This window comes from Aphanomyces invadans (assembly GCF_000520115.1).
Source record: "Aphanomyces invadans strain NJM9701 unplaced genomic scaffold supercont1.3, whole genome shotgun sequence".
Taxonomy (NCBI): Eukaryota; Oomycota; class Saprolegniomycetes; order Saprolegniales; family Verrucalvaceae; genus Aphanomyces; species Aphanomyces invadans.
In genome coordinates this window covers 1,758,029-1,779,829 of record NW_008580148.1, presented here as the reverse complement: position 1 = coordinate 1,779,829, position 21,801 = coordinate 1,758,029, and the positions used below count along the sequence as shown (strand labels likewise).

Here is a 21,801-nt window from a genome sequence, read left to right as displayed (position 1 = left end):
ATCATATACAAATACCTAGTGAAATCGACGTCAAGCATTTAATATATTTGTATAATGGATCCGTGTAACGCAAGTAACGGACAGACTTGTCACGCTTCAGCGACTGACGTCCGCCACAAAATGGACGCCGGTGGATACAGCGATGCCGCGCATACGCTGTCGGAGAGAAGAGCACTTTCCAGACGCACACGTGTCCTGGTCTGGGGTATTAGCCTGTGCTGAGGCTCGCGCTGCTGGTTGCCTTCTTGGCACGACTGCGCACGTAGAGCGCAGAGTAGCTGTGTGGTCAGAACAAGGCGCACCCGACCGTGAGCTCACGCGCCAGATCCAGTGCGACAAGAAGTGCCCCTTCGCACGCTTGTGGCCATTCACGAATCCTCAGTCGTTTGGCCTTGTCGATGTCTGCTGCCAGCTCCACAGGTCCACCGTCTGTGGAGCATCAAGTGGAAAGCCTGCGTGCTCAAGTGGCTCAACTCATGCAGGAGAAGCTCGAGATGCAGACACGGTACCAGCGGCGCATCGACTTTCTCGAGCGACAAGTCGAATCTGCTCGCGCGACACGGTCGTACTACAACCGCCGACGATCGAGCTCCATCAGCAGCTCCGAAGGCGGCTCCATCGACTGGACGTACCATCCGTCCATGTCGAGTCGACAAACGTGCTCGATGGTGGCGGAACAGGACACAAGGGCACCCGCCGCGGCGGGTCCACTGAAACGCAACTGGAAGGAAATGCTGCGGCATCTCCTCGGAAACAAAAGGTCTCGCGATTCCACGTCGACCAACAGCGCGACCCACCAGTCATCCCTCTGGGAGGCAAAAGCCACGACGGGAGGCAAGATCGTGTTTGTCAACTCTGAGTCAAAGCCAAAGAAGAAGCGCCGAGGCGTGTCTGGCGAGTCGTCGTGGGTCTAGTTTGCATGGGGTGTTGTAGCAGTTGGTTGTCGCGAGTTAACAGTGGTGTGGAACCAGTCGTTTGTTGCTGTGTCCATCAAAACTATAAACTTTGATCTCGTTACACGTGGGGGAATGCTGCCGCTGCCCTGGCCAGCAACATGGAGATCGTGCGCTTTTGGTCGTCGATCTTCGCCTGGGTGTCCCGCAGGGCCGCCATCCGTTGAACGAGGTCGTCCCGGTCATGCGGCGGCGCACGTGTCTGACGACGGCACAAACACACGCGCTGGTGCATCTCGACGCGTTGCATTAGCTGCGCCACACTCCTTTCGAGGTCCATGAGTTTTTCCAGTACTGGGTTGCCTTCGTCTTGCTCCAAGTCTGAATATATGGTCCGCGCCGGCCCGAGACGCTCCATGGCGTGCCAGAAATGGGATCGCCAGGTCGATTCCTAGCACATCCAGCATGACGGCACGAGAGACGGATTGATGTATGCCGCACGTCGATGACAGCATGGCTCCGTCGGGCGCACTTCCATCTCCACCAGCACAACATCGCGCGCGACGCAATGTGTTGGACGCGCTGCCACGCACGCATGCGCTTCAGGTACACCGACACCATGCGCCCGTGGTCGTTCAAGCTAAAGTTGTCCAGGATCGCCACCACGATCATGGTTTCGCACGTGATGCCCTGGAAAAAACAAACACACAAACGGTCAGCGTCAGCTTCTCCACAGCACAACATCGTACCCACAAGAGCATGACGGCGGTGACGAACCGGCCGTGGACCGACACCGCGTCAATGTCGACAAGTCCCTACGCAAGTGAGTGTCGCGTTCGACCCACGTGCCATCGTACGTGGGTCGTGAGGGTACAAAACGTGTACCAGACCGAGTTGGCCATGGTGAAGACTTGTGGCTGGTACTCTCGCTCGAACACGTGGATGCACACGGTCAAGATGAACAAAACACACAAAAAAAGCGTCAGGATGAACTGGAGCGGCGACTTGCCAAAGTCGATCTTGATCGACAAGAACCAGTCAAAGGTCGGGTTGGTCGTGTGAAGGAAGCAGTTCTGGACCAACACGGTCGTCGCGTCATCGAAGAAAACAACACGCGGGACGCACCATCAAGATGTCGCGGCGCTGGCGGTACACCTTGGAATGGTCTCGGTACACGCGGCAAAACAGGTACAAGCGAAAGAACATGAGGCACGCGGCGGTGAGGTGGACGATCGAGTCCACGTACGGCGGCTACAACAGCGGCGGCTCAGTGTGGCATGATTCTTCTCGACATCCGCGCACCGGATGGATCGCGGCAATCGTCATCTCCGCCACGCACGACCACGTGAGCGACGACGTCAGGTACTTTTTGATCGTCAACCCGACGGACCGCATCCACACGACGGTGCGATCGACGGCATGGCGGACAGTCCGCTCGGACGACGCCCGCGTTTTCGGGAACAGTGTCCTTTGCATGCGCGCAGTGTCTTGCTGGAACGTCCGCTCCCATTGACACGCGTCGTTGAAAAATTGCCGGTACAAGTCCCCGATCTGAACGACCAGGACAAAACTCAGCACGCTCATGGCGATCTTGAGCCAGTTGGAGAGGGGGGACGTCGGCACGTCGAGGATCGCGCTGCGTGCGCACCGTCACACCACCGGCCAAACAACGCGACATCATCGTACATGACTTTGTTGTTGTCGTCGAGCATGACTTTGTTCATCCACGACACGTACAGCTCCAAGAGCGCAAGCGCAAGGCCGCCCATGGCATTGATCAAGATCTATGGGCGCGCGTGCGTCAGTCCTGCAGTGATGGCGACGACACACGTCGCACCCTCACGTTTTTGACTCGATACACTTCGTCCAGCGTCCAGTCGCCAACTCGCGCCTTGATGTCAACCAACCGGAGCGCACTCACGTTGGACGAGTCGCCTTCGAGGGACTCGACTTTGGATTTGTGAATGACAACGTCGAGCTGGAGCTGCTGGAGAAATGACGACACGAGCGCCAGTCGCTTCCGCCGCACGCGACCGTCGCCCTATCGAGATACGTCACCAAACTGTCGCATGCCCCGGCAATACCACGGCGGTAGCGTCTTCGTCCATCTCTTCATGATAACTCAACGTCGAGCTGCGTCGTGGCGATGGTTCAGAGTGTGACAACACAGCCGGGATGGTCTGGAGGTGCTCTGCGATGGATTTGCGCTTCCCTCGTCTCTTCCAGTGACACGGCGCGCCAACGTCCACGTCTTCCACATCGACGGGCCGCACCGCCGGCTGCGGAGTCGGCATCTTGTGGTTGCCACCGCGCGAAACTGCTACGACGATTCGGTCACTTGGCTGGGTGCGTAACCGCAAGTCGAAAACTCTCAGGACAGCAGCAGGTCGTCCGACTGCCACCAAATAATCGACGTAGTGGAGATCCACGGCAGTGGATTTCATTGCTCTTCATCACACTCGGCTGTTCCGTCGAGGCCATGGTACGCGTGGAGCTGTCTATTACAGCGCGAAGCTGGCTTTGACGCGGCGGACGAGCTGGCGAGCCAGGACCGGTACCTCATGTTGAGGTGACCGCAGTTGTTTGGTGGCGCGGTTGGCCGTGACGCGAATCGCGGCGAGCGCGTCCACGTCCGAGTTGACGTCGTTCAAGGACCTTGTGAGTAGGACATGCTGGATCGTCTCCGACGCTTTCCTGCAGCTGCGCTTGGTTCCGAACGATAATGCTAATCTCGTGTACCTCCTGGTCGATGGGGTGGTATAGCTTGTCGCGACGATCTGGGATCGCCAAGAGGGACGTCCGTCCTGGCACAATCTTGTCGTATTTCACCAGGGGACACGACCCGGTCTGACTCGGGACTCGATTGCGTTTGCCTAGCTAACCTCTATCGTCCTTACACTTGTCTCGAGACGAATGACGAATGACCCATGTCGTTCACGCGCGTGTGAAGGCTCTCGCGACATTGGCGGCGGCGGCTCGATCTGCAGCGCGGACGTAGGTCGCTCTCGATGCTGCTCTCGATATCGATCAAGGGCATTGCTTTCTTGTTACTTTCCCCTCCATCTTCTGTCGCGAACACGTGGCGGTCTCCACGGCGGTGACTTGCCGGTCTTGGGTCGAGAGGCAATTCGTACGCTTCAAAGCGATCACTCGTGATGACGATGTCGCCAGGGTTTGGACTGGCGTCGTCGGGCTCGACGCGCCGTTTCAAAACAGGACTGCGCGCTGGCCATAGAGTGACGGGCCACCGTTCGGTCTACCACCAAGTTGAGCGCGCCACCGGTCTACTCGTGCGTCGGACGCGTTTCAACATGCGTCTCGATGATCTCAGTAATCTGTACGTCCTTCGGACAAGTGTCTTGGCATGATCGTTCCACGAACGATCGAGTGCAGAATCGTGCCGACCCACTGAATGTCTGTCGACCACTGAATGTCGACGATCCCACTACCGGTCAAGAAATCTCCAAGTGAGGCGCTTGCTCCCTTCGTAAACTTGCTCCAAGGTCTATCGCAGCGTGCCACGACGAGTTGTCCAAGCCTCGTCAAAGAAGTCGCGACAACGCCCTCGCAGCGAACCGTCAGTGTCTCGACGACTGCGCTGCGTCGACTTGGCAGCACAGCGATGCGGAACTGCATCGTGCCGTCGCTACTACTTGTCATCTCCACGAACCGATGCATGTTTTGGATGTCATCGCGATCACTTGCAAGCATCCTGGCCTGCGTTGACAAACATTCTTGTCGTTCCATCCGGATAATGGTTGTTGGAGCCTCACAAAATGCAGGGCAAGAGGGTGCTGGGGGTAGTCGGCGGCGGCGTCGTTGGCCTTGCAGTCGCGAGACAAGCAGCTCGCCGCGGGCTGCAGGTGGTCGTACTAGAGCGAAATGCAGGTGCAGCCTCGTCCCTCACACGCGCAATGTAGCTGGCAGCTAATTGCCAGCTCAGGCATTGGGCAGGAATGCTCGAGCAGAAACAGCGAGGTCATACATGCTGGCATCTACTACCCAAAGGATAGCCTCAAAGCCAAGTTGTGCGTCCGTGGACGGCAGTTGATGTACGATTTCTGCCGCGATTTCAACGTCTCGCATCAACGATGCGGGAAGCTCGTCGTGGCAACCTCCCACGATCAAGTCGAGACACTTCGACTGATCGAGGCGAAAGCTCTTGCAAACGGCGTTCACGATATTCACCTGTTGTCCAAGGCGCAAGTTGCTCGCCTCGAACCCGATGTTTACAGCCACGGAGTACCCAACGACCTGTTTTGTGGGCGTCATGGTGGAGTAGGGACTGTTCTCGCCTTCCACTGGCATCGTGGACTCGCATGGCTTTATGCTTGCTTTACAAGGTATGCGTCCAGCTCCTTCCTTGTCTCAAGTCATACGACAGGCGATGCTGAGGCCCACGGCGCTACCATTGCATTCCATTGCGCAGTGGTTGGTGGAGCGCAGGGCGGCTCGTTCGACGAAATCTTACTCCGTTATCGCGTACAAGGCGACGACAACACGCATGTCCTGCCATGCAATTACGTTGTCAATTGTGCTGGCTTGGCCGCACCTCACGTGGCAAACGCATTCGCGCGTGAGTGAAGAGGAAGCCGTGACCATCCAGGCAGATGAACCCTCCCCTCCCGCCACGTAGATCCGACGGCGTTTAGTGTTCCAATGCCGACAACGTTTGCCAAAGGCAACTATTTTCGCCTAATCAGGAGTGTCAAGCCCTTTCGGTACGACAAACGACTTACCGATGCAATGCACGGCACCCATCGACTCCATGCGCTAGGCACCTAATGTACCCCGTGCCTGAAAAGGGGGGGCTCGGCGTTCATGCGACTCTCGATTTGGCGGGCCACGTGCGGTTTGGCCCTGATGTAGAGTGGACGGAGAAAGTGGAGTATACGGTACAGCTCTCTCGCGGGACGCACGCGATGCTCATGTTGCGGATGCCGTCGAGTATTCCAGGTGACTGCAGCGAAAGCTCGGGAATTTGCACGGCGCATTGCCACGTACTGGCCAAATGTGGCCGAGAACAGTCTCGTTCCAGACTACTGCGGCATTCGCCCCAAGTTGAGCGGCCCCGACGACCCAGACATGGATTTCATGCTCGCGGCATGTCCCGACGTCGTTTCCATGGGATGGTTATTCACATGGGACTGTAGGACGCTTCTCACCACGGCATGCGTGGCCTGGTGCATTGCTGTGGCATCGAGTCGCCAGGCCTGACGTCGTCGCTCGCGATCGCTGACGAAGTGCTGGCCCGCCTCGGCCTCAACTGAAATGCGCAATTCATTAGGTGGTGCTAAAGACAACTTCACGTTGATTATTGCAGTAGTTTTTGCAACGCCTCAATGATCGCTTTGTTCTGAGCCAGCGTTTCTTCTTGATGTGCCGCCAACTTGGACAGCTCTGTCCGCAAGGAGTTGTTGTCCGGGTCGCATGGCTGCATAGATGTTGAGGTCGATGCTTCCGCCGACGACGTGGACCGCAAGAGGACTGCCGATGACGTCGCAGGTGCCGCCCGAAGCATCGAGCTCTTTCGTCGATTGCGGGCCATGGGTGGTTGTTCTCGTAACGAAGCTGTCGACCGCGCAGGGGTCGACGATGCGGTCGTGTGGTTTGTCGTCGAATCCTTGGGCGTGATCTGGTGGTATATTTTCATGATCCCAAGGTCGAGGCTCTGCAGTTTATCGAGCACGGGATCGCCCAAGCTCTGCTCTGTGATCTGCTTTTTGTACCGAGCCGTGCGCATATTTTCCAGCGCGACGGCGACCTACGACACTCCTCAGTTACTGGATGCCCAGATGGGAAAAAGAGAGCCATGCTTACATGTAGTCGATGCTTGCTCCAGTTCGCCGCGTCGAGCGACTTGTACTTGACGACTTGCCACCGTACCCAGCTCACGATGAACGCGCCAGCCGCTCGACGGATCGAGTCCTGTGCGGCCGTTCGATGGACGTACGCCAGGGCGACGCGGCCCTTGGCGTCCAAAGTAATGTTGTCCAGAATGGCGACCACAACCAGCGTGTTCATGACGACGCCCTGATGTGCATACCGCCCCGTCAACACCTCATTCCATCCGGGATTCAAGTGCCGCGTACCGCAGCAATCAAGAGGCACGTCACAGCGCGGGCGCCCCACGTGTCGACGGTGTACTCGGCAATGTCCTATCACACGTCATGTGAGGGACCCATAAACACACTTCAGAGACGGCGGCTTTTGTCCGCCCACGGCGCTATCCCGGCAAGAAGGACGGCAAATGCAGAGGCGCGTGCTGTCGTCGGAGCAGCAGGACGTACCATGGTCAGGAACGTTGTGTACACGTACCACGTCGTGTTGAGAAAGGTAAAGTCGTCCGGATTGTGGTCTCGCTCGCACAGGTACGTCGAGATCGAAAACACGCCTAAGCTCCACATGCAAAACACCACGAGCGACACGTCCGGCGAGTGGCTGAATACGATTTGCATCGACAGCCACGAATTGAACATGGGAGCGGCCGACTGTTGAAAGTTTTCCTGCCACGCTCGTCAGACAACCTTGGGCGCGTCGGACGCATGCACCTCGACGATCTGCTTTCGCTGTCGGTACACGGTCGAATGGTCCTTGATGACGCGGACGAGGAGGTAGAAGCGAAGGAACATCCAGACGGTGACGCCTTCGCGGTACACGGCGTTTTCGCCCATCGGCCACTGGTCACAAACGCACCATGAGCACGTGGCGAGTTGTCTCGACGCACCGGATGAATCGACACCACGAGGAATTCCAGCGCTGCCTTGCCCATGTTTTGGTAGTTCCAGTATCGCATCTTGAACCCGTCGCCCCAAATCATGCGCTTCTCGCGCTCGTACATTCTGTGCAATGCCCACAGCTGGGCCACGAGCGCCAATGTCGAGAGCGTAATGACAGCTTCAATGACGACGGGGATCGATATTGTCGTCGGGATGAGCTGTCCTGTCGGCACCGTTCTACCAACAAACAAAGTCAGCTGGCGACGCGATGACTTGGCAGGCGTACGTGGCGGTCAATGGAAACAAGAAGAGATCGATCACGGCCAGAGTCAGCCCAAACATGGCGTTCCAGAATATCTACAACATGTCACTTGAGCGTAGACATGGCGCCGTGCACGGGGCACCTGTAGGTTCGTTCGGCGGTACGCTTCGTCGAGCCGCCAGTCCCCGATACGGCTCTCTAGCGCACGGAAGCGCGACAACCTGCGGACGTCGGCGGCGCGAGTGGCTCCGGCGTCGTCGGCCATCTCGGGTGTATTTGACGCATTGCCGGCAGTGCCCAGACTGATGCTTCCCAAACGTGTGTGCACGTATTGAACAACACCACCAAGGATACCCGTGCTAGCATGCCCCGACTTTCGTCCGCCACTGCTCATCTTGTCGTCGTCACTGGGTTTGTGAAGTTTGAAACTCGGAAAGAACAAGGTGCTTCCAAAGCGACTCCTGGTCCGCGAATTGTCGCTGTCGGAGGGGTTGACAGGAACCATTGGAGTACAACCAAGCGGCCTAAGAGTGCCTCCTGTCGGTGCCAGTCGCCTCGCACTAGGGTCCGTGTCCGCCATCAGTCCAATTGTCACTGGGGGTTTTCAGTCAAGAGGACGCGGCGGTTTCGCCGGTTTCACACGTCGGTGGTGTGTAACTGTCTCGAACAAACACTGCGTCGGGTGTGGACAGCTGCCACACCGTCATGCGCAAGCGAGCGGCCTCAACGACGACAATGGCCACGAAGGAGCCACACCTTCGTCACACGGCGTCGTCCCGAGCCTCAGTGAATGCATGCCCTGTTCGTGAGTTGTGTGTTGGCCATGTCTCATCTACGTGTCCACAGGTTGAGCGGATGGAGTTCCAAACGCTGGCGTCGCTCGTCCGGAGTCTAAAAGAAGAATCTTGCCGCCACCTCCAGCTCGAGACAGAAACGCAGACCGAAATGGAGTACTTGAATGCTCAAGTGACGTCGACGCGGAAAGGACTCGGCAAGATCGCCGAGCTTCTCAATGACGACCTGACCGCGATGCGGACAGAACTGCAGCATGAGATGCAAGCGCTACAAGTCGACTGCATCAATCGCGTCGAGGAGCTCACGGCCGCCGTGGAGAGACTTACGTTTCGATTCACCCACCACATTCGCGGTGCGTCGATCTGCACCCCCTACCCCCGACTGCTTTGCCAAAACAACGTCGATACAGATTGCCAAGCTCTCGGCGACGAAGTCGATCGATTAAAGGATTCCCTCCATCAAACGAACGCGCATTTGTACCGGACGGACGCAGACATGACGGACAAACACAACCATGTTTCATGTCGGCTGGCAGCGATGGATCAAGTCGCAGCGACCGTCGAGGCCTTGTGCAAGGAGCACCTGGCCGCGATCGCCGATGTCAATGCTCGCATGACCCAGCACAGTGCGTGGACAGAGGCCCGCATCCAAGGTACTTCGGCACAGTGCCTTTGGGCGATGGTAGGTAGCCTCATCTTGACGATATTTTGCAGAGGCAGCAGAGTTTAGCGACCGGCGGTGGGACGCTGCTGATGCGACGCGGATCCGCCACGACACGTTGGTGCATTCAGTGATCCACGACTTGGTGGCGCTGCGCGATCAAGTCGGCGACATGTCTGTGCTCCGGCAAACGCTTCAGCGACACATGGACGGCACGTCGAAAGAGGCACAGCACGTACGACACCACTCCCTGAAGAGCAAAAGTTTGGACAGGCTAAGTGTGTGCTGTCGAGGGCAGGGTATGCGACTTTACCACGCGCTCGAGTCCCGTGTCTCGAATTTGTCCGCCGCCTTGGATACATGCCGGACACAGCACCAGAATGCCCATGACACGCTGGAAACCACGACGAGCATGCGGCTCGACGCATTGGCCGAGACGTTGGAGCTAGCTGTACACACGGTGGTCGCCTCGACGACTTCCACGGCACCTCCAACGACAACTAGACCGTTCACAGTGAACGTGCCATAGCTGAACGCAGCACGAGGTGGCGTGCGAGCCGACAGATCCACGACGGAATTGAAGATGCGCTCATGTTTGATTGACGATTACGCGTAAAGAGTGAGGATGTAGTCGACGACGCCGCAAAACGTGAGGAAGCTCACGCCGCGGAGGTAGTTTGTGCGTTTCGAGTTGCGTGACTCGTAGAACTCGCGCCTACATGAAAGAGGGGCTCATGATGGAATGGGCGAGCCGAGAACGCACCGGCCATCCACGATGGCTTGGGTGTACTTGGGCAGCATCGTCTGGAATTCGGGGAACTCGTCTGCCTGCCTCGCACGAGTCAGAACAAGACTGGACGATCAAGGTTTACCAGGGACGTGCGAAGCTCGTCGAGAGACATGGTGTAGCGCGGCGGCACTGGCGGTGGATCTTTAAACTTGTCTTCTTCCGGAATCGGCGGGACGCCGGCAAAGTGCCACGTGCATCGAATCTTCTCGGACACTTTCAACGTCGTCTCAAATTCCAACACGAGTTTCGAAAACTGTTTCGAGTGCTTGGCCGTCCAGTGCTTGGTCTAGCATCCCACCGACAGTCGCACGTTGAGCAGGAATCGATGCAATGTACATGTTGTTCGAGAAGATCCTTCAGTACGCTCTTTTGCACGCCGAGGATGTTGAGGAGAAGTTGCTGCATCTCTGCCTCCGACACAAGACCGTCGCCATCCGAGTCCAACACGTCAAAGTTATCTAGTTGGCCACGGAGAAGTCCACAAAGCGATCGAAATATGGGGTCGACGTACGTGAAAGCCACTCGTCGGGCGCGGCCTGGGCATACACAAGAAGGAGGTCGCGCAACTTGCCAGCTGAAATCACGCCTGTGTCATGTCAAGCCACATTATGTTCCAAGCAATAGTAGCTCGCGACATTCGTACCTTGGCGATCCTTGTCGAGCAAGGTAAAGTACCTTGCGGCATCTTTGCACTTGTACTTGACGAGCGCGTACGCAATGCGCTGTTGGTACTTGGCGTCGGACACGTCGACGTATTGGTCGCTGATGGCGTCACTGTCCCAGGCAGTAGCTTCCAAAGTGGCCAGCGTCGTGATGGCCTCGGCGACAACTGCGTCAAACTCTTCCTGCATGAAATCTGAGGACTGCTTCATGTCTTTCACCGGTGATGATACCTTGGTCAACGGTTTGTCGCTTGAAGTTGCTGGCACGTGTTCATCGACCCAACGATGAAATGCGTTGTCTGGAAAAACCCAACGAACAGATCAGTTCCATGGTGCATGCGTCGGAACAATCCAACCTGACGGAAGTGGCGACGGTTCGAATGCAGCCACAATCGCGTTGACGTTTGTAAGCGCCTTGATGTCGAGCTGATCGTCTACGCAGACACAGCCTATCAACCGAGTCCATCTCAAGAGCTTCGTTTCGTGTGTACCAATCACAGTGTGCGGAAACGTTGAAAAAGACGAACGAAGCGCACCCAACGAGATGGACCGCCGTTGTCCCGCGTGTATGCTTCCGGTCTTGGCATTCGCCACGGCCGTCACGAGCGCGCGCCGCGGCACTCGCCACATTTTCAGTTGCGAGTTTTGTTGGTTCAGGAAACCCTGTGTCAATCCATACTTATGTATTTTAAGAGGTTATCTTTGACGGTCACACTGGCCACTCCAGCGGCCTCGGCGGACCCCAAAAGGCCAGCGTCTCTGCCACAGTCTCTCGCCCGCGCACCAAGCTGAACTGGATGGCGCAGTTTCCTAGCGCAGACATCGCTAAGGATCTAGATAATGGACAGTCGTCTGAGGCTATGTATGTTACCATCGCTTCGATAGGCATACACCGCCGGCGCCGGAATGCTGTTGAACTTGGAATACATGGCCATGTTGTACGCGCCAGTGTCATGCATGACCACGTAGTCGCCTGCCTCGATTTGCGGCAACAGGACGCCGCGGGCGAGGACATCGCCAGAAAAACACAGCGGCCCGGCAATGTCTTGCGCCACCATGTTGCCTGATTTCAACGCCCCATGCGCGTTAAAGACCGAAAAGACGTGCGGCCACGTCTTGGGGAGGTACACCGGACGTAGGAACTGGTTCGCACCGCAGTGCACGACCGCAATGTTTTGGCCTGTCGAGGTCGTTGTGCCTGTCAGGATCCGACACCGACGAGATCGGACACACCGTTCATATGCTTGACTGTTTCAACAAGAGACAGTGTGATCCCGGCTTTGGCAAACACACTTCGCCCAAACTCGGTCACGACGCGAAACTCGCCCGAAAACAGTTCTGGCGCTTGAAAGTCAGCGAGGTACAACATGGAGACACACTCCCGAACGAACCTGGAACGGAGGCGAGGAGCAGAGTGGCGTACTCGGAGAACTCGACCGCTTCTTTGGCCAAACCGTTGTACGCGGTTGGCACCCCGCCACCAATGTCGACCACTTTGACTTGGCGACGTCCTAGGGTCTGATTGATCTGTTTGGCAAAGGCCACTGCGCGGTGAGCTCCAGCCACGAGCAACGTCAGAGGGCATCCTGCATGGAGAAGATCGATCAAACGCGCGAGTGACCAGATTGAATCTACCTTGTGAGCCCACATGAACATGCACCCCCTGCAACCACGCATGATCCCGATACAAAGCGATGAGATCGGCATCCGTGTCGGCCGTCCACGGTATGCCAAATTTGCTCGAGACGGTCGCCGTGCTGGAGGCAGCAATCGCCCCGCCCCCCACGACGGGATTGATGCGCAACCCAATGAGGGCATCGGGGACTGCCCCAGCCAGCAAAGCGTGAACCTTGTGAATTTCGTCCACGTTGTCGAGATTGAGATAACATCCTTGCTGCAGGAAAAACTTCAAGTCCTCGGTTGTTTTGCACGGCGAATCGACGATCACCGTGCGCGGGGCATACCCAAGATTCAGGGCATGCCTGGCTTCAGCAACGGATGCGGTCTCAAGGCCCATGCCCTAGAGTTTTTGTGCAATGAGTGGTGTGGAATGAAAGCCCGTTGAACACACACGTACCAAGGGTTTGGCTGCTGCCAGGATGCCCGACAGCGGGTTCGCCTTGATCGCTAACGCATGCAACCACGCCGGAGGAAATGCTTCTTTCAATGACGACAATCGTGCAACAAACGCGTCCATGGAAAAGAGATCCACGACAGGATTGGCATCGTGAAGTACGTGCCGTGCAAGTGCTTCTTGGACGACAGCTTGAACTCCATGTCCACGCTCGACGTACTGATCGTGCTGATTGTCCATCCCTACGGGCTCCGTCTGTCGAACACGTGCTGCGACGTCTTCCAAGTGCAGCGCCACAAGATCTCGCACTGTCATGTTGGGGTCCACGGCCACTTGCTTGCATATCTACAACTCAACATGGCTTTCCGTTCCAGTGTCCCCAACAATGCCGCACCTTGGTTGCGACGTCGTGCCAGGAGCCTTCGCCTCGTACATGCTCTGAAAAGTTGAACGAGAACAGTGCTTGCGACGCCATCGAAGCAAGAGTGTGGGGCTGGTGCCCGTGCTTCAACGGCAAGATGAGTCAAGGCGGTTGAATAATAGAAGAGATGCAAAGAAAAATAGAGTGCTTCCCCCAGGGATCGATCCCTCGGCCGCTTGACATAAATCAACATGAAAACGCACCATAGGAATAAAATAGAGGAGACAACTTTTGACAGACACACGCTATTCTCCAGTACCCTTCACCCGTTTGTCGTTGATCTAGCCATGCATTGGGCTGTTTGAACCCATCGGGGCGATGTTGATAAAACACACAAGTATGCATTAGAGTAGGAAGGACAGTCGATCTACAAAACAATGTAGTCGTCTGCAGAGTGTTGCTGGCCGAGAGCTTTTTGGCCTGCGCCACGCGAATTCTTGCGACCAGTATGCCCACTCGCACTATGCTACAAGTCCGACTCAACATGAGCTTCCGCTAGACAAATCAGGCCATTCTCACCGTGCGCGTGCGAAGGCGATGCGTGAACATCTCGAGTGCTTGCTCCGTGTTGCGTCCTTGATCGGGGTCATCTGCGTGGGGGTTGCCAAAGCTGAAGCTCAAGCGACCGCTCATAGTCGTGTTGTTCTTGGCACGGCGCGATTCTTGCGTCGACGTCTTGTGCACCAACTCGGCAAAGAAACTCATCGGGCGTGCCAGGAGCTCGTGGTATGTCCCGCGATCGATGATGCGACCGTTCTGCATGACCAAAATCGAATCCGCTGTCCGCGTCGTCGACAATCGATGTGTCACCTGCCAAGTGCTGCATCAGTCAAAGGAAACATCGTCGTGTTGTACCGAAATGACTGTCATGTTCATCTTCTTGGCCAACGACTCCAACGTGTCGATGATCGACGCCTCCGTCTCCGCGTCCAAAGCGGACGTGGCTTCGTCCAACAACAAAATCGTGGGTTTTCGCACCAGCGCTCGTGCCAAGCAGATGCGCTGCGTCTGACCGCCACTCAAGTTGACTGTCGCGTGCTGGCCGACAATTGTGTCGTAGCCGTCCTTGAGCGCGTGGATGAACGCGCCGCATTCCGCCAGCTCGGCGGCCTTCTTGCACTCTTCGTCCGTCGCGTTCGAATTGCCAAATCTAGTCGGGTCTCAGGTTCGCTGTCCGACGTGCGACCGTACCGAATATTGTCCAAGATGCTGCCGTTCAAAATCCCGCCGTCCTGAAACACCACGGCGATCTGGCTCATGTAGCTCGACTTGGAATACCCTTGTAAATTGTGGTTGTCCACGGCAATGACGCCGTCCGACGGCTCGTAGAACTGCATCAAGCACCCGAGTAACGTACTCTTGCCGCACCCACTCGGCCCCACAATGCACACGTAATGACCCTACATCAAATACCAGGGAATTGAATCGTCGGCCATTCCATCTTCACGTAACACGTACGATAGGAAACGTAGCATTCACGTCCTGCAAGTCCCAATGGTCGACCGTGGCATCGTATTGAAAGCTCAGCCGGTCGATGCGAAGCGCTTGCGTCATGCGTGGCACCGTGGGCAAATTCTTGTCCTCTTGCTGCTTGGGGTCGTTGATATGCCCCTCCTGGTTGACAGCGAACGACTCATTACAACGACGGAGGACGAGAAATCCTTACTACCTCTCGAAGGATCTCATCGAGGCGCTGGAGACTGCTGGCATTCCCAATCGCGACGCGCATGAACCCGCCGAGAACGGTCACGGGCGTCGAGACACGGGACATAAGGGTCACGGCCGAAAAGAAGTCGCCTGCCGAGATGTCGGCGCGAAACACCTACACATCCATCGTACACATTTTCACCAAACTCACCCACATAGCGCGTTGGAGTACCTTGGTCGCTAACGCGGCCGTCATGACCGCGACGAAGAAAAACATGGCGCTGTCGACGTAGATCTGAACGACGCCGGCCCAAAAGTCCTTGAGGAATTGGCTCTTCTTCAGCATCGCCGTCGTCTTGTCAAACTTGGCCAGGAGCTTGTCCTGGATCGAGTACGCCCGCACGACCTGCACGACCGTTGAATGAACCGCGTTGGCAGCCACAATCCACACCTTTTGACACGCAATTGCGTTTTGAAACTCGGCGGCAACGTAGGCGTTCTTGGAACCAAAGTCCTTGGACTTTTTACTGGCGTGGCCTTGCGGCCCCGACGACACAATCATGGCGGCAAACCCGAGGCACACCATCCCGACGGACGGTTCGAAGTAGATGAGGAACGAAAAGCCAGAAATGATCGACACGATCGGGTGCATCAAGTTCTAGCCATCACGTCGACGTTTTGAGTGTGCCCAATTACACGTTGCATGCATTTACCCAAAACACAGCTTGCCACAACGAGTTGACACGCGAAATATCCGACTGGAACAAGTTGTTCAAGTCGCCCTCGGTACGCTGCGAAAAAAAGAGCGTCGGCTGCGCTAAGATCGTCTTGAGGAGCGATCCTTGAAGCCGTTCGGTGGCCTTGGCGATCATCGTCGATTGAAAATATCCCATGAGAAAGTCCACGATTGCAAACGGGACGCAGATCAGGAGGATGCCCCACACCCCGAGCTTGAGCGCATCTTCCGGCATGATGTACTCCAATTCGATGTCCATCCCGGACGAGTCGGTCGTCACGTTTTGGTACCGAATGTCGGTGCGGATGCGGTAGCCCCGCGCGATGTCGCGAATGGCAACTTTGACCACTTGCTGCGGAAACGCTTCGTCGCCGAGTTTACTCATGAAGTACGCGAGCAACGGCACGAACGACGCGTTGATGAGGACGACGAGAACGGTGAGGAACAACGAGAGCCGCTGGTTCGACCAGTGACGCAGCGTCGACCGCACGACGTCGGCCGCGCCGTAGATGAACAGCGACGACTGAGCGTCGATGTCTCGCAGGTACGACAGGAACACGCTGGCGCTGATCTCTTTCGGACGGTACGTGAGCGCACGTTCGAGGAATTGCATGAGTTCGCTGCGGGACATTTCACCGTCGTTCCGGCCGCAGATCATGAGCAGGTCGGTTTCCATCATGTCAATCGCCGCCTGCACAAATCGAGGTCAGTAGCAGCGGCGGTAGGATGTGTATACCTCAGTGATATTGGGAATCCGCTTAAGCGACGACCGCAGCGACTCGATCGAAATGCGAAGGTGGTCCGAGTTGGCGTGGTTGTGCAACTTTTTTGAAAACACGCGCGCCCGGGGCTTGAGCACGATGCGCAGCGCGATCAAGAGGCAGTATGCCGACGCAATGTAGATCTCGATTTGGTTTGATACGTACTTTGGGTGGCGCGGATTCAGAGCTTTGTCGTCCAGCCATCCTTTCTGGGTGATGACAATGTTGTCGGGGTTGTCGGCCTTGACGAACCTGTCGAGAGACACATCAACGACTGCAATGTACAAAGCACGAGTTGTACCGAAGAGCTTCCGTTCCTCCAACGAGCATCAACGCAAACAGATCCATCAACGATGACGGAGATCGACACAGCGCCGACCTCACAGACACCAAACGAAGGAACATGTCGATGGCGTAGATGCCACAGCATCCCGCAGAAGCGAAGCGGAACTTTAATGCCCACGTGTGGTACGTAACTTGAGACAAGAAACCCACCGCCACCGCGTTCCCGAAGAAGTCGATGAAGAGGATGCCCATGACAAAGTAATGCCACTTCCGATTGTCGATCAATTGCAGGCAGCCGACGCGACCCTGCCCCTGCGGCGACGTCGATTGCGGAGGGCCATTACCAGAAGACGGCATGCCCTTTTGATGAATTTGTCGTTGCTGGCCTGCCGCAGAGGGACTCCCCACAGGGTGCTGCGACGATTGCTTCTTCGCTGTCATGCTTGGCTCCGACGGTCTGGACTGTTGAGCTGTTACACAATGGAAATTCTGTCCGAGTCAGGTTTAGTTTAATTTAGGCATATTGATACCTAAATTAGAGTTTACAAATCTAAATAGGACCCTATCGTCATTTTAATGTATGATTGAAGCTGGTTCTAGCAAATCCGAATTCGGCGGAAACACCATGCGGCCATATACTGAACACTGCAGCAAAGAAGAAAGCACGTGCGCTTCATATCGCATTTCGTCTTCGCACATGAAGACGATCTTACGGATTTGCAGCATGCATCCTGACTATTACGTCCAGTGCATGAATTTCGTGCCCAGAACGGGCAAGAAAACTGAGAATATTTTCGGAATATATTCGCCTTTATTTGGAGAATTCTTGCCTTTTGCGCAATCGATTGTGTTTGGTGTAGTGAATGAAGCAATTCGATTGGGCCATTCGCCAACATGATTGTGGAAGCGGTTCAGGCGGCGAAGAGGTTTGCGGCGACGTTGGGAGGCGATGGGCTGCTCTTCGACATGAACAAGAAAGTGTCGCAAGCACCATGCAGATCTATTAGGTTGGTCCATTGTGTGAAGGAACTCATTGACGCCCTGGCCGCTTCGACCTGTGCTTGTGTGGTCGTGCTGAAATGTTCGTCCGATGATACGAGGTGGGAAAACGTGTGGGACTTGCTTCAAGCGAATCAGCATGTTTCCAGCCTCTGGCTCGATTATGCATCCGACGCATCAACTCACGGCCGCTTGCCGTTCCACCTTCATCTGCACTTAGCGGTGGACCTTCCTCTCGACCTCCAGCAGTTCATCCTTCGTCCTATCGAGTCGCCATTGCGTGCTTGGGGGCCATCAGTGGCCAAGGAAGTGATGCGTGCCCACGATGACAATAGCGTGAAGTCCGTCCCTCTTCAACTCGCTTTGGTAGTGCTTCGATTGACTCGCTTCGCTCCGAATGTGTTTTTACGCTACCTTCCAGTTCTCAAGAAGAAGCTGGTGCTTCTCACTACCGCCCGCCACTTCCACTCGATGCTGACGGAGCTCCAGCAAGTATTGGTGTGGTCTTCCATTCATCCAGTCATCATCGATTTCTTCGATACGATTCCGTCTCTACACAACCCGACGTCCACGAACGCGACGCTCTTTGCATCGTCCAACGACCGCTACATGCCATCCATGCAGACGTCACTGTCGCAGTCACCCGTGTGGGCCATCCAGCAAGCATATTATAAGTCCCAAGGCATGGCTGCGTGGAGCTCCAACACCGTTCCGTACGGCGTGTCTAGCTCTTCGTTCGTCGCTGCCGCCTACGCTCGTGCGGCCTCCCCCACGCCAATTCTACAAGACGGCTTACATGGTACTGGTAGGTGTCGTCTTTCGGTTTTTCGCCGATTGCTACCACCGCAACTTCCTCGCACCCACTGGTGCTGTCAACTGCTTTGTTCTCGAGGGTGGCAGTGGGTCGTGTAAGTTCGCGGCCGCGTTCGTACCAGAACTCATGGCACTGCTTCGAGATGCCAACTTGCTCCAGTCGATTCGACCGTGCACGGTGCTCACAGACCTGTGCGCCGACGTTATCGAGAGCCGCATGATTCACCCGGTATTTCAATCGCTTCGGCAGCAGTTTCCATACGCGGTGGACTTTGCCGTCATGTCTTGCGATTCCATCGTACGTTCGCGACACTTCGTGCAAATCGTGTACACACGGACGATCTTGTAGATTCGCAACGATCCTGTGCATTTGCGCCTTGCCAACACAACGCTCACCGTGGCCGGCCAACCTCTGTTTCTCATTGGCAATTATTTTTTGGACTCGCTGCCCACCGATGCGTTCGTCGTAGGACTGTCGTGGGCTTTTTGCCTCGTTGTTACATGGCGCATGCATGCTAGGTTGACGAAGCCGGCACGACATTTGAAATCCGCACCGACAGCCGCGCCGACGAGTTTGTCCCGTCGCCACTCGCGGATGTCGCAACGTACTACAAGGACGACGATGATGTGTCGGCGACGTTAAACCAAACGCTGGCGTCGATAGTGGAGGTCATTCGAACGAGCTATCCTGGTCGAAGGGGGTTGGTGCTCTTCCCAGTCCACGCGTTTCAGTTTTTATCGGCGTTGCGTCGACTTCAAGGACCCGCGACACCATTTGCCATGCTCGTGGGTGACGCGACCGTCCACTTTAGCGACCTTTTGCAGGATGTACGTGGCATGGAAACGTTATCGTGGTGATATGTTGACAGATCCCGGAGCTCAGTCCCCATGCCGACTGCTTCTGCCTTCCTGTGGACTTTGATGTGATCCAGCGCTTCCTTGACGTGGCCTTTCATCCGACCCACGTCGTTCAAGTGACGTCGACCGTCCCAGTCTTCAGCGACTCGTTCCAAGTGCTCCATGCCACGATGTTCCCGACGGCGCCAAATGCATCGCTGATTGAACCAGTACAATTCCCATTCCAATGTTGTCGAACTGGGACCCCCTGCTTTTAGTTGAGCCACGAGTGTTTTACACAAGAACTCAAAGGCTTTGGTGCAAACGACTGCGACCTCATCTTGGTACAGCAACCCGATCGCCCCCACCCTGACGTGCAAGCGGCAGGGCGCGCTGGAAGGTAGCCGCGGGTTCTCCACGCTGACACCTCAAGCTGCGTTTCTGGCTCTGTCCAACTTTGACTTTGATGTGTTTCTCTTGTTCAAGTGGCAAATCGTGAAGGCGGCCGCACATTTGGCTGTGGCCGACCCACAGCGAGACCATCTAGTACGTGGTATCACCCCATTTATGGTGGTTCTTTCCGCCGTCGTAGGTTAGCTTGGGGACCAAGTGCTATCAGAAGCGGTATTCCCTGGCCGTTGTTGACGATTTCAACGTCCAACTTAGCATGGCGCGTTGGTTCTACGGTGCGTACGTCCCCGCCACACGTAATGTCTTGATTCAGTGTTAACTCCAGCGTTCCGAGCGTACGAAGCGTCGGCTGAAATTTTGAAGGCCCTGATGCCAACGCACGACGTTCGAGCTCTATATCTTCTAGGGGTACGCGCGTCACACGTCCCGTGGTGGGTACTGAAGTGAACTTGATGATCAGCTGGTGTGTGCACAACTCGGCGCACGTGACAAGGCGCGGCTCCTCCTGCAGTCGTGCCACAGCCGCAAGCCCCACACAAAGTTTGCAGCGCGGCTGAAGGCATTGTGACCCATCACAATTGTGTGTGTGACCGTGAAGTACCCCTCATCATTGATTGGTGGAAAATTCTAGAATGAATTCAATGATTGGTCAATCATCTATGGATTTGCAATGTTCCGAACGGTTCCACACGTTTAGGACCTGTTGAATGGGTGTTGAAAAAGTGCACAGGGTGATCCATCGTGGTGCTGTAAACATCCCAGACAATGGCGGTGGAAGTGCATCGCATTTGGACGCACTCTTGTTGTCGTGAGTGCCTTAACGGCGACACCACTTAATGGGCTCGAACTAGTATTACTACATAGTACTACTACTAAGGTGGGATATCGCGCTTGGTACAATAGTGTTTTTAAAACGTTCTGTACGTCGAATTGTGACATGGAATGATGACAATCCATGGCAGCACAAGACACGTCGGGGATGGGGCATCTAACGTGGAGCACCCTCGCAAGTCTCAAGGTCAACTTGAGGCTCGTGGACACGGGCACGCGGTACTAGCTGTCATGGCGATCCTATTTGTCGACTCCTTCGCCAACGCTGTCGCGATGTCGTTCTTGTCGGTCGGACGAACTCTGACATCACCCCCTTGTGCCGGTTGGTGGCGTGTACGGCCTGGACTTCCTCACTCGCCATGTGGTCGTTTGAATGGCGCTGTTCCGGTCACCGGTATCATGGACGTATTGGTCATTGTCTGGATGAGAGGTATGCTCGCGTGGCAGACCCGTGGGTTCACATGAAAGATGGATCACCTCATCCTTGCCAGCTTGATTTGTGTCACGTAGGTACATGAAAGCAGACGTTCCCGACGAGACAATAATCACGATTAGCGGCTATTGGGACGAAAAAGGGGGCACAAAGATTTTCCCCCAACACCTCGACAACCAAATCGAGATCTACGTCGCATCGGGCTACTGCCGTGTCGGCGGATTGAATTCAAGCCCGAGGTGGTTCGGGCATTTTCCAAAACGCTGTACGAGCAACTCTCGTTTGACCAGCTTCAGTTTTCGGTCGCGACTTTGCCAACGACCCTCCGCCGCATTCCCCACGTCACCGAGATATCTTGCTTCAATGCAAATTAAACCAATCCCAACAACTACGCTTAGCAAAAATGAGGCTGATGTTGACCTCATGGAACACGAGCTATCCATCACCTGTGACCAGTCGGATGGCGACCTCACGAGCATGGAACTGATGCAGTTTGTTGAATATGCCGTCGCCCATCGTCCGCGCAACCTGGCGGCGTCGGCGTTTTGTCGCATCTTCGTACCATGGATGCCCAGTCGTTCGCCACGCACGTTTGCTTTGAACGCAGTGCTTGGTGCTGAGTTCCTGAACCGTCGTACCCTTAAACTCCAGCTGTGGACAATGAAGAAGCTAGCAAAGTGCTGCCAATCCAGCCTCGCATGGAACGAGCGCTGCAAGTCGATCGGTTGCCCTGGAATACAACCCGTGGCCGACTTTCAAGTCTACATCCACG

The 21,801-nt window shown here is 55.8% G+C and overlaps 9 protein-coding genes across 15 annotated transcripts; 4 read left to right on the top strand and 5 right to left on the bottom strand.

Moving 5' to 3' along the window:
* The first annotated feature begins 226 nt into the window (after window positions 1–226).
* H310_02217 (hypothetical protein) lies at window positions 227–1,016 on the top strand. The gene has a single exon (XM_008865657.1). The coding sequence runs from the start codon at window positions 399–401 to the stop codon at window positions 912–914; it is 516 nt and encodes a 171-aa protein (XP_008863879.1). The 5' UTR covers window positions 227–398; the 3' UTR covers window positions 915–1,016.
* H310_02216 lies at window positions 964–3,244 on the bottom strand. Of its 2 annotated transcripts, XM_008865655.1 has the most exons (8): window positions 2,978–3,244; window positions 2,731–2,934; window positions 2,580–2,677; window positions 2,196–2,529; window positions 2,019–2,144; window positions 1,751–1,966; window positions 1,643–1,708; window positions 964–1,583 (listed from the first exon to the last, which is right to left on the bottom strand). In XM_008865655.1, exons 1-8 carry the CDS (start codon window positions 3,185–3,187, stop codon window positions 1,203–1,205), a joined length of 1,635 nt encoding a protein of 544 aa, XP_008863877.1. In that variant the 5' UTR covers window positions 3,188–3,244; the 3' UTR covers window positions 964–1,202. The 2 variants fall into 2 exon arrangements, with proteins under 2 accessions (XP_008863877.1, XP_008863878.1); XM_008865656.1 differs by having other exon boundaries at window positions 1,643–1,966.
* A 1,588-nt stretch (window positions 3,245–4,832) lies between these two features.
* On the bottom strand, window positions 4,833–5,201 carry H310_02215 (hypothetical protein; the record flags this gene model as incomplete). The annotated part of the gene is made up of 1 exon (XM_008865654.1): window positions 4,833–5,201. One exon carries the CDS (start codon window positions 5,199–5,201, stop codon window positions 4,833–4,835), a length of 369 nt encoding a protein of 122 aa, XP_008863876.1.
* A 19-nt stretch (window positions 5,202–5,220) lies between these two features.
* Window positions 5,221–6,163, top strand: H310_02214 (hypothetical protein; the record flags this gene model as incomplete). The annotated part of the gene is made up of 6 exons (XM_008865653.1): window positions 5,221–5,236; window positions 5,278–5,469; window positions 5,530–5,614; window positions 5,671–5,788; window positions 5,850–5,996; window positions 6,047–6,163. The coding sequence occupies 6 exons, from the start codon at window positions 5,221–5,223 to the stop codon at window positions 6,161–6,163; spliced, it is 675 nt and encodes a 224-aa protein (XP_008863875.1).
* Window positions 6,053–8,476, bottom strand: H310_02213. 2 transcript variants are annotated; one of them, XM_008865651.1, is made up of 8 exons: window positions 8,017–8,476; window positions 7,899–7,969; window positions 7,621–7,849; window positions 7,445–7,573; window positions 7,184–7,399; window positions 6,986–7,051; window positions 6,714–6,926; window positions 6,053–6,657 (listed from the first exon to the last, which is right to left on the bottom strand). In XM_008865651.1, the coding sequence occupies exons 1-8, from the start codon at window positions 8,452–8,454 to the stop codon at window positions 6,208–6,210; spliced, it is 1,812 nt and encodes a 603-aa protein (XP_008863873.1). In that variant the 5' UTR covers window positions 8,455–8,476; the 3' UTR covers window positions 6,053–6,207. The 2 variants fall into 2 exon arrangements, with proteins under 2 accessions (XP_008863873.1, XP_008863874.1); XM_008865652.1 differs by lacking the exons at window positions 7,899–7,969; window positions 8,017–8,476 and having other exon boundaries at window positions 7,621–7,875.
* A 75-nt stretch (window positions 8,477–8,551) lies between these two features.
* On the top strand, window positions 8,552–10,076 carry H310_02212 (hypothetical protein). The gene is made up of 5 exons (XM_008865650.1): window positions 8,552–8,675; window positions 8,721–9,021; window positions 9,079–9,321; window positions 9,383–9,564; window positions 9,628–10,076. The coding sequence occupies exons 1-5, from the start codon at window positions 8,580–8,582 to the stop codon at window positions 9,856–9,858; spliced, it is 1,053 nt and encodes a 350-aa protein (XP_008863872.1). The 5' UTR covers window positions 8,552–8,579; the 3' UTR covers window positions 9,859–10,076.
* H310_02211 lies at window positions 9,917–13,330 on the bottom strand (the record flags this gene model as incomplete). Of its 2 annotated transcripts, XM_008865649.1 has the most annotated exons (16): window positions 9,917–10,044; window positions 10,093–10,157; window positions 10,202–10,405; window positions 10,456–10,577; window positions 10,631–10,705; window positions 10,763–10,964; window positions 11,013–11,080; window positions 11,138–11,215; window positions 11,273–11,444; window positions 11,497–11,591; window positions 11,653–11,961; window positions 12,015–12,119; window positions 12,173–12,367; window positions 12,417–12,801; window positions 12,859–13,200; window positions 13,250–13,330. In XM_008865649.1, 16 exons carry the CDS (start codon window positions 13,328–13,330, stop codon window positions 9,936–9,938), a joined length of 2,607 nt encoding a protein of 868 aa, XP_008863871.1. In that variant the 3' UTR covers window positions 9,917–9,935. The 2 variants fall into 2 exon arrangements, with proteins under 2 accessions (XP_008863871.1, XP_008863870.1); XM_008865648.1 differs by having other exon boundaries at window positions 10,763–11,080.
* Window positions 13,331–13,595: 265 nt separating this feature from the next.
* On the bottom strand, window positions 13,596–17,176 carry H310_02210 (hypothetical protein). Its single transcript, XM_008865647.1, has 11 exons — window positions 16,722–17,176; window positions 16,396–16,672; window positions 15,637–16,350; window positions 15,375–15,581; window positions 15,156–15,329; window positions 14,946–15,098; window positions 14,735–14,890; window positions 14,468–14,676; window positions 14,132–14,426; window positions 13,796–14,086; window positions 13,596–13,742 (listed from the first exon to the last, which is right to left on the bottom strand). The coding sequence occupies exons 1-11, from the start codon at window positions 17,144–17,146 to the stop codon at window positions 13,644–13,646; spliced, it is 3,000 nt and encodes a 999-aa protein (XP_008863869.1). The 5' UTR covers window positions 17,147–17,176; the 3' UTR covers window positions 13,596–13,643.
* Window positions 17,177–17,597: 421 nt separating this feature from the next.
* On the top strand, window positions 17,598–20,473 carry H310_02209 (hypothetical protein; the record flags this gene model as incomplete). 4 transcript variants are annotated; one of them, XM_008865645.1, is made up of 12 exons in its annotated part: window positions 17,598–17,805; window positions 17,925–18,070; window positions 18,126–18,461; window positions 18,514–18,815; window positions 18,867–18,983; window positions 19,037–19,345; window positions 19,387–19,584; window positions 19,633–19,698; window positions 19,742–19,900; window positions 19,947–20,040; window positions 20,091–20,173; window positions 20,226–20,473. In XM_008865645.1, the coding sequence occupies 10 exons, from the start codon at window positions 18,176–18,178 to the stop codon at window positions 20,331–20,333; spliced, it is 1,722 nt and encodes a 573-aa protein (XP_008863867.1). In that variant the 3' UTR covers window positions 20,334–20,473. The 4 variants fall into 4 exon arrangements, with proteins under 4 accessions (XP_008863867.1, XP_008863866.1, XP_008863865.1 ...); XM_008865644.1 differs by having other exon boundaries at window positions 17,925–18,461; XM_008865643.1 differs by having other exon boundaries at window positions 17,598–18,461.
* Window positions 20,474–21,801: the final 1,328 nt, after the last annotated feature.